At 37.7% G+C, this 10,123-nt stretch overlaps 1 protein-coding gene across 1 annotated transcript; it reads left to right on the top strand.

Moving 5' to 3' along the window:
- The first annotated feature begins 2,630 nt into the window (after positions 1-2,630).
- LOC133337420 (mitogen-activated protein kinase kinase kinase 7-like) lies at positions 2,631-6,540 on the top strand. The gene is made up of 6 exons (XM_061545645.1): positions 2,631-2,834; positions 2,919-3,218; positions 5,380-5,877; positions 5,940-6,350; positions 6,422-6,467; positions 6,512-6,540. Exons 1-6 carry the CDS (start codon positions 2,631-2,633, stop codon positions 6,538-6,540), a joined length of 1,488 nt encoding a protein of 495 aa, XP_061401629.1.
- Positions 6,541-10,123: the final 3,583 nt, after the last annotated feature.

Here is a 10,123-nt window from a genome sequence, read left to right on the forward strand (position 1 = left end):
ATCCCGTAAAAAGGCCTCCAGAGAAGCTGATAAGGAACAACGACAGTTATCTGAAAGACCTCTTCCAAATCGATGAAGTTGATCGACGGAACCTACGGTTTGGCCATATCATCTTGTATAAAAGGATCAAAGTTGTTAACTGTCGTACTAAGGAGTCTGCGGAATTCCTTAAGAAGACAATTAACAGCTGTGACCCTCTTTGAGAAGGTAATAAGCTATAAGCCGTTGAGGTCCACGAGATACCGAGTGGGATGGTTACATCAGTGTGGATCCCACAAACTTTTTAAGGGACTGAAATATACACTGAAGAGGAGAAAACTGTGAGTGGCCCGAGCACAACTAGATGATAATGATGGCTAGGACTTCTAAGCCGTCAGCTCCACCCAAGGGAAACCTAAGCGCTTAGAAATCCCCGACATCATCCAAAGCAACTGAAGGAGAATGACTGTCGAAGCCCGACGGATATCCCGTAAGAAGACCTCCAGAAAAGCTGATAAGGAACAACGACAGTTATCTGAAAGACCTCTTCCTAACCGATGAAGTTGATCGATGGAACCTACGGTTTGGCCATATCATCTTGTACAAAAGGATCAAAGTTATTAACTGTCGTATAAGGAGTCCCTCTTTGAGAAGATAATAAGCTAGAAGCCGTTGAGGTCCACGAGATACCGAGTGGGATGGTTACATCAGTGTGGATCCCACCAACTTTTTAAGGGACTGGAAAATACACTGAGGTTGGTGGAAAAGCAGAACGACGAACTTCAGATGAGGAGTTAGAGAATCCTCAACTCATTTGAAAAAACGGCGCTAAGTTCGCCACCGACTCTGCTGGTGAACAGTACCTAAGGATGAACTGGTTTATGGAATGGGAAAACTACAACAGACAGCAGCATGCGCTAAATATGGCGAAAAGCCTGTCGGCCATGAACCAAATTAATTTTCAATATAACAATACAGCGAATACATCAACCCCAAACGTTCAAAATACAACTGTGTAGTACTAATAGACGGTGGTTGTTGTATTGAATATACTATTTGCTTTAATGGGTTCTATACAACCCTGCAATTCTGCAACATGTTTCAAACAGTGGTACTCATGTTCCTGCAACATTTGCAATTGTAGGCCACCTAGCGTTTAAATTCTAAACTATATTTGTTTTTACAACAACTATATGCATGAGTACATATTAAAATTGTATTCGTATTCAATTTTTCAACAAGTGGTATTTTTGATTTAATCCGCCATGCCATGGATAGGACCTTGAACATACCGAAAAATACGTGAATAAAGATAATTAATGTTCTCAAAATATATAATATTGGGGCTACCGTTATATAGGGCTGCATGATATGACTTTACCGTTATGAAAACCCAAAATACGAAATTTAATTGAAAAATGTATCAAAAACCCCCCATATTAAGAGGTTCCCTTTATATACCCTTTATACACAATAAGAACCCAAAATACCAAATTACAGACAATTTTGTTGGAAAACTATCAAATTTCCATCCTAGCATACCATTTTCTAATAATACATGAGGAACTTTGAGAAATTAATATCAAATACGAATTTCTATATTACCTTCCTCACAACAATTTCTGTTATCACAAAGAGGGATTTTCCCCATCAATTCCCAATATTCCATCCTCAAATCAATTTCCAGTAATACAAGGATTTTTTTCTTAAAAGATCCAATATTCCTATTCTCAGATAAATTTCCAGTACTTCAAGAGATACAATATTATTATAATCAGTTAAATTTTCAGCAATACAACGAGAGATTTCTTTACGGATTTCGGTCTTACTGAAAAAATGTTATTAGCACAAGCAGATGAAAGTCATCGAGGAACGAGTTCAATATCAGTCTGATACATACATGAAGCGTATTCGGAGACTTTAGCCAAAGTTTTTTTTATACCAATTTGTCGGACACTCGACTTTCGTAGCCCTATGTCCGTAACTGTCAAACTACATCAATTTCAAATCTTCTTTCTCATGACATTCTGTGTTTCATTTTTTTCTGAATGAAAATCAGCTGTTTTTCAAAATTCTTCCAATTCGCTCTTCACACTCATTCGTAAACACATAAAGAATTTGTGCATTTTTATTTTGTGTTCATTCTTTATCAGACATTCTCTACCAGGTCCGCCAATTCGTAGCACACGGAACGTTTTTAATTTTGCGTTCCGATTTCAGATTTTGTACGGCCAGACGGACCCGATATAACATTTTTGTGTGTCGTTTTTTTGCGTGGAAAAACAAATAAAAATCTATACAAAAATATTTTGGAAAATTACAACAACAATAATTATGTAATTACAAAAAAAAAGGAATTCAAAATAAATAACAACAAATTGGCAACAGACAGAGCGAGGGCATGAATTTTGGTTTGGTCGAGAAGTGAACTGAACGGACAACAGAACCAAGAAAAAGAATAATCGAACGAAATTTAACAATACGCAGTTTGGCAATTCGGAAATAAACTGCAAAGAAATAAAATTGGTTGGAGTGGCAGCGGAGGGAAACGTCTATAGGAAATAAGAGGGAAAGGAATCCCCGAAAAAGTCTCAATAAATTTATTCTTAAGTGGTCGTATATTTAGTGTGGTTCCATTTGCACACACAAAGATGACCGATGAATTGCCGGCTCCCACAAACAGTACCTCCACAACGGCAACAGGAGGAGGGTCATCCACGGTTTCAACAGAAGGTGCTGCAAGCTTAGCACTGCCAACAGCACCACCTCAACAACCATCGGCGGGGATTTTAAGCAGCGGTGGCCTTAGTATTCTATGTCCCAGTGTGGAATTTTCGGAGATTTCTTTCAAAGAGGTTTGCATGATGTTCTCCCTCCCTGACAATTCCCACAATTTATTATATAATTAATTGCCTCTCTGACCTTTTCATCCTTTACAGAAAGTTGGTCATGGTTCATACGGTGTTGTTTACAAAGCATTTTGGCGTGATCGTTTTGTGGCCGTTAAAGAGTTTGGTCCCAAGGCCGAACAGAAAGCAATTGAAACTGAAGTCAAACAGCTGTCCCGTGTCCAACATACCAACATTATAGCTCTCTATGGCATCGCACTGAATCAAATGTCCACCTATTTAATAATGGAATATGCCGAAGGTGGTTCACTCTATGATTTTTTGCATGGCAAAGTAAAACCCTACTATTCGAAAGCACATGCCATGAGCTGGGCGCGACAGTGTGCCGAGGTAAGTGAGAAGAAGTGTTTTGCGACGATGTCTATGAATGCAATAGATAAGAGGCCAGTATTGTGGTTTCAGGTTTTTAAGGGTTTTGGCTTTTTTTTCTTTTCCTAGTGTGAGGGGCAAGGGTAATTGCTCTTATCTCTATACTATTGTACGTGTGTGTAGTTTTGTTAATAATTTATTGAGGGCCCATATTAATTATAAATTAAGATGATAACAATGTTAGGCACTACGTGGGAGGGAAAATAGCACAATTGTTTTTAGTATTATTAGATACTAATTTGTAATTTTATTCTAATTAACGGATATTGGAGTTTTTTTAAATGTAATCTAATTAGATTTTATGTTGTCGATTTGGACAACAAAGAATTCAAGATTTTCAGAGGCTAGCTACGTCCTTTGAACTACTTACTCTAAAAGAAATTAAATCGTACTTGTTGTTTTAATAATGATAATGGGAGTTATGTTGTTGTTGCAATTCGTATTTCTGCTTATATATTACTGCCTAGTGTCGAGGTTTGTCAGAAGATACCACAGATGATGGACCTATATAGCCGATAGTTGAACTAATTTTGTGGTTAGTATAAATGCTGCCATGTTTGGATTCACCATAATGTGGATGAAAGAGAGGTTGAAGTTGATTTATGTTTCGAAAAAATATTACGATGCACAAAGTTTGGATGAAATCGATTAGATCCTTCGTTAGCACAAGGCAGACATACCGAGGGACATTTGTAAATTTAATCCAAATTATCAGAAATGGATTTGGTCCAAAGAAACTTAAGGTTTAAAAAAATCAAGATTTCGTAGCATGTTGTATCTACCCTAGTTGGCCATGAGGCTACCAATACCGCCGAGGTCTATAATGAAGATGGGGTCAGATTAATTCGTTTGAAAAATAGATGAAACGAAAATTTGAGAAAAGTCTATTATGAACGGGGAAAATAAAAGATAATAGATGGGGAAATTCTAATATTGCCCATAGAGTATGGGGATAAATCGGAGAACGTGATTTTCACGCAGGTATGTTATTTGACCAGGAAGGTCTGCTCATGAAAGTGATTGTCGCTCGTCATTGGGACTAAACTCCTTGCAAATTCGGAACGAAAGGAATTGGCATGTTTAGACATTTCTTCACTGCATGTCTCATACGATAGTCTCTAGATTTCGACCGCGCACACCACAACTATCAACAATATGAACAGGAATAGGGTTCTCTAGTCACTAGCCGGCAGTATTCGGAGAGCTGACAGAAAAGAACCCTTGTTGGCAACCTATTAAGCGATCGACTGATCTGCGGTCTAACGTAAGTCCTTGGCGAGATACTCCATTGCAACTGCAACAGGGTGTCTCCTCATTACGCCGATAGACCACTTACATTACTATACTAAAATAAGGACGTAAGGGGTCTCACCCGTACATCCGCACAACAAGCTGTTGTCGATTCAATACCTGTATCGGAGTTATTGTCGTCACCTCATGGATAGGCTTCCCCCTTTTGGGTGCGGAAGAAGATACATATCTAGAGAGAGAGAGAGATGATCAATACCTGTATCTGTGTTATTGTCGTCATGGATAGGATTCCGGGTGCGGAAGGAGTGTTTGCATGTGGACTAGGACCTAGCATTACCCGGCATCTTTTCAACCACTATCTCAGGAATATCGTTTGGGTTGGGATTATTTCATCTACATCGTTGACGTGAAGGATAACGATTGTAGTTCGCGCATAGGATTATTGCCCATCTATAAATCTGCTCGATTGGTTCTGCTTTGCGAACTGTCGGAAAAGTGATGCAATTTGTTAGCGTCAGAATGCCGCAGAAAATAGCAACGAGCTAAGAACCCCAACATCTAAATCTCCCTTCAGTCTTTTTCTTTTCTACCATCCTCTCTTTACAACGTCCTTTAGGATCATCACAGAATCCCCGTTAAATATATTTGTAAAAGTAGGAACAAGTATGGCACAATAAAATTGAAGTGCAGATATTTAGAAGTAATTGATAGATGCTATTAACAGTCGGGAACACTAAGTCTGAAAGGTTTTAGACCAACGGTCCTATTTATATTTTAATTTTTGCTGATGATGAGAGACCAATAAAATATATGTAAATCTAAATCTTCATTTCCTCAAACACCTGCAATCACTCTCCCCTTTTCTTTACAGGGTGTCGCCTATTTACATGCTATGAAACCAAAACCTCTGATACATCGTGATTTAAAACCTCTCAATCTACTACTTACCAATAAAGGACGTCATTTGAAAATTTGTGATTTCGGTACAGTAGCCGATAAATCAACACTCATGACAAATAATAAAGGTTCAGCAGCATGGATGGCACCGGAAGTATTTGAAGGTTCCAAGTATACCGAAAAATGTGATATTTTCAGTTGGGGCATCGTATTGTGGGAAGTTCTGTCACGACAAAAACCCTTTAAAGATGTCGATAATACATATTCAATTATGTGGAAAATACATAAAGGCGAACGACCACCCATTGTACCCGAATGGCCATTGCCCATACAGAATTTAATGACATCATGTTGGGAAACACGGCCAGATTTAAGACCGTCAATGCAATTGGTTGTGGAGGTTATGAATGAATTGGTGCAGGCATTTCCAGGTGCAGATGAGCCACTGGAATATGAATTTGTAAATCAACAGGTGGGTTAACAAAAAATTTCCATTTTACCATAAAATGTTAACATTTTTCCTCTTTCTTTCAGATTATCAGTCCCAGTGTTGATGGAACAAATGATGATGATGATAGCTTTGTATTAGATTTTAGTGATTATAGTTCAACTAGTTTCAGTACATCGAATACACAAGTGACAACACGCCAAACCACCGACGATTCTGGTGGTAGTAGTAGTAGCAATCGTTCCACATCTATTACACCCACTAATCCATTTTTACCTCCAGCTCATATTAATTCTATGCGTTGGGATGTAATACAGGAAGAAGAAAATTCCGAAAGTTCATCGAATCAAACCACAGGTGATCAACCAGATAAACCAGTGGAAACATTTAATTTAACTACATCGGAGGAATCAAAGGCTCGTTATGAAACCATACGCAGTAATATGTTGGATAATGCCAATGTAACAATGGCCCCATTGGGTATTGATGTTGATCCGGTAAGTTTTAATTGGTGATTGAAATTTTTTATTAAATTAATTTTTTGCGTTCCTTTTTTTCTGTTTCACAGAATGCTTGGGAACTAGAAAATAATGACAATCTTGCAAGTAATTTTGGTAAGTGAAAATAATTTAAATTATACATATTATTATAAATATAGGTAGGGCCTATTACAATCAGCTGAAGTAAATAAGAACAAAAATGCATTAAGAAGAGAATAATCAAAAATTTAAATCAAATCTGCAAGAGAACGTCTTGACAGTCTTTTACTGATTTTAAGAAAGAACTAAATAGTGCAGAACTAGTACCAAGGGCTTATCGCACAAAATAAAAAATTAAAATACAAATTAGCCCAAAAAATATAGATTTGTGGCAGAGGAGACCTATCATCGGACAAATTCCAGGACTGGTAAAAATGTGAAAATCGAGTCCAAAATGTCTAAAACGAATTTGCTCAAGAGATATGTGGGGTCTCAAATCCAATACTTCTCTGAGGCACCTTTTTAGTCGTAGCAGCCATAAAGCTGTGGGTATGAACATGGGGTTTCGATCTACATCCGGTCCGAGCCCTGAAAAAGGCATGATTGAACCTTTTTCATGTTTTACAACGTTAGAATGGATTGATCGAAAATTATATTGGTATACTAATTTAAATAACTATGGAAAGTCGTAGCAAAGAGTGCGAGGAACAACGGATGATGTAGAAAATATCTACCAAACCGTTCAGTCCATGCATAGGTTACGTTATTCATAGAGAAAACAAGTAGCTAATAAAGAAGTACGTAGTAAAAAGTGTCGATGTCGATCTATGCCGTCTTTATTGTCTCTTTCTCCACTTCGTCGTCACAGATTCTGCAGTAATCAGTAACATCATGGTCTCACTTCTATATCATTGCCCTGATATTGCAATTACCAGTAATGACTCTAATTTCAGCTTTGCTCAGGTTCAGCAGTGAGTTTGTTCTTTTGGCTGACAGAATCTCCCAGATATATCTTGAAACATTGCACCTCGATTCGTTGTGCCAAAGTTCGTTCGCCAAAGAGCGCCTCAAAATTCCGGAAAAGGTGACAGATGGATGGTTTAATTAAGTCATAAATTGCTAGATCTGTAGATTCAGATCCTCGTCTAACTAGTTCGTCTGTTTTTTCATTACCCATGCTGTCACTGTGTCCTGGTATCCAGCATAGCCGATAGCTGTTAGTGTTTCCAAAACTGTTCTAAACTCGAAGGCAACCTCAGATTTGGTGTTACAGGATTTGATGGCTTTAAGAGCCGCCCGCTATCTACAAAGATAGTCACTGGTTCACGAACTTCGCATCCAGACTTTTTATCAATTCGGCTACTTTCAATCCCAAAGATTTCAGCTTGGAAAACACTACACTTGCTAGCCAACTTGTAGGTAAGCTTAATGCCTAGCCAGCCCCTGTACCTTCTTCCATCTTTGATCCGTCTGTATAAAAAGCCGACCGTCCAGAGGAGGGTTACTACGGTTTCAGTTGTCTCTACTGAGGATAACGACATCTACATCGTCAAATCTCAGGACTGGTGATGTATTGTCGCTATGTTTTCCAATTTCGCCAAAGGTTCTGTTCATGCAGCCTTAGGGCACTACGTGCTGCCTGACACTTAATGCTGAGACCCAGAGGCGTTAAGTTCAACATTGTTTTCAGAGCTGCTTGGTTAGTGCTCCTCGCGGCTCCAGTTATAAGAATCAAGGCTGCTCTTTGTACCTTGTCTAGTTTGCTGGATGTAGACTTATGACGTAGGCAGTATTACCAAACAAGATATTCATAGGATAGGCCTTGCCATGGTGTTATATATCCAGTTTATAGTCGATGGTTTTAGTCTCCAACTTTTTCCAATGGAATTCTTGCATGTATAGAGTGCAATCTGCCCTCCTTTCGCCCACACATCAGCATTCCTGTTCCCACGTAGTTGACTGTCCAGGTTCGTGCCAAGATATTTTGCTTTTGGCGAGAGATGAAGCTGCATTCCATCCAGTGTTGGCGAAACAAAGACGTAGAACTTACGTTTCCTGGTGAACATTACCAGTTCTGTTTTTGATTGATTAACTCCAAGGCCGTTAGCCTTGGCCCAACATGACAGCGTCGATAAGGCTCTTTGCATAAGCATCGAAATGGTTGACGGAAATTTACCAGAAATCAATATCGCCGCTCGTCCACATAGGCAATGACTTTTGATACCCTACCTGTCCAGCTCCATCATTATATTGTTGATTACCAATAGCCACAGCAACGGTGGGAGCACACCGCCCTGAGGTGTACCTTTAGTTACTGTTTTACTGATTTTTTGTCTCCCCAACATTTGAATTTATAATTCTGCTTTTTAATTTTTTATCTATCCAACACGTAAGGGTTTCAACTAACAACAACACAACAATTGTAACTGACACAACATCGCTGACAACTATATTTCCTAGGCCATTAAATTTTTCAAATATATTGCAAATTTCTCACTGCATTATTTTTATACAAACAAAAATAAAATGTGGCAAATGGTGCATTAACTTTAGCATGACATTGGCTAAAATACAAAGCCAAGAAATAGAAACAAACTTAATGATGATTTGCCAAAATTTCAAATTGTTGTTGTTGTTAAGGCAGCAGCAGCAGCAACAAATTATGTCATATTTAATTTAAATTAATTTATTGCATTGTTTTAAAAACAGATTTTCACACAACTAAATTTAGAATACCGAATAATAAATGACTGCATGTTATATATTATTATTTTTTATTTCAATCCAAAAGACATGCTGTCTGTCGACTCTGCTTCTAGAAAAGCTAAAATAGAAATTCATATTTCTTTCGTTGCTTCTTTTTGCTCGATGAGTTGGTTTATTTGGCACCAATGTGTCTAATGCATTGACATGTAGGATTATCACGATTTTAATATTAACATTTAATATATGTATGACATAAAATAGTAGTTTAGAAATTCGCTGAGAGACTCAACTTAAGGGGACCCCCCATTCTCGGGGTCAAAAATTTTGTTGATATAATTCGAATCTACACTAATTAAAGAATGTCCCTACAAAATTTCAAATGAAAATCTCAAGAACTCTTGAAGATATAGCCGATTTATTGTGTCAGCATCAAGTGACGGCTGAAGGGCTTCACAAACTTTAAACGCGTTTTTCTCTAAACATTTTTTTGCGAATGGCGGGCACTATAAATCAAAAACTAATAACCCAATCGATTTCAAACTTTTACACGTTTCTCTGTGAGTGTATAGCTATCGTATGAACTAGGATAAAGCCAATCGGTGAAGATCTTCCTTATTTTTTGACTTGGGCTTTGGTAAAAAATCGGCGATTTTCCAAAAATATTTTTTCAAAGGTCCACCATTTTGTTAATTTTAGAGCGAAGTCAATAATCCTAGTTCATACGAGAGCCAGACATGTACTCTTTCTAACACCGTTGGAATTTTCGGATTCCGATGCTCCAGTGAGGAGTTATAATGCCCGCCATAAAAAATAAGGACTTTTCTTTAATTACAAAAACAATAACAAAATTTTTTTGTAAATTATTTTTCTTCTATTTTAAATCTTCAATTATATATGTGTAAAGTTACAAACCTTAACAAGCATTGGTATTGATTCACCAGCCCATTGAAAATCTTGAAAAATTAATATCGAGAATGGGTGGGGTTCCCTTAAGGGAAATCTTAAAAATAAAAAATCGAGAAGGGGGGCTCCCTTAATAGATCTTGCGATCTCTAAGTGTGTTTTGAAGAACCTAAAATAAAAAA

This window comes from Musca vetustissima, unplaced genomic scaffold (assembly GCF_032173495.1).
Source record: "Musca vetustissima isolate MV318-11 ecotype Yass unplaced genomic scaffold, APGP_CSIRO_Mvet_v1 utg13228, whole genome shotgun sequence".
Lineage (NCBI taxonomy): Eukaryota > Metazoa > Arthropoda > Insecta > Diptera > Muscidae > Musca > Musca vetustissima.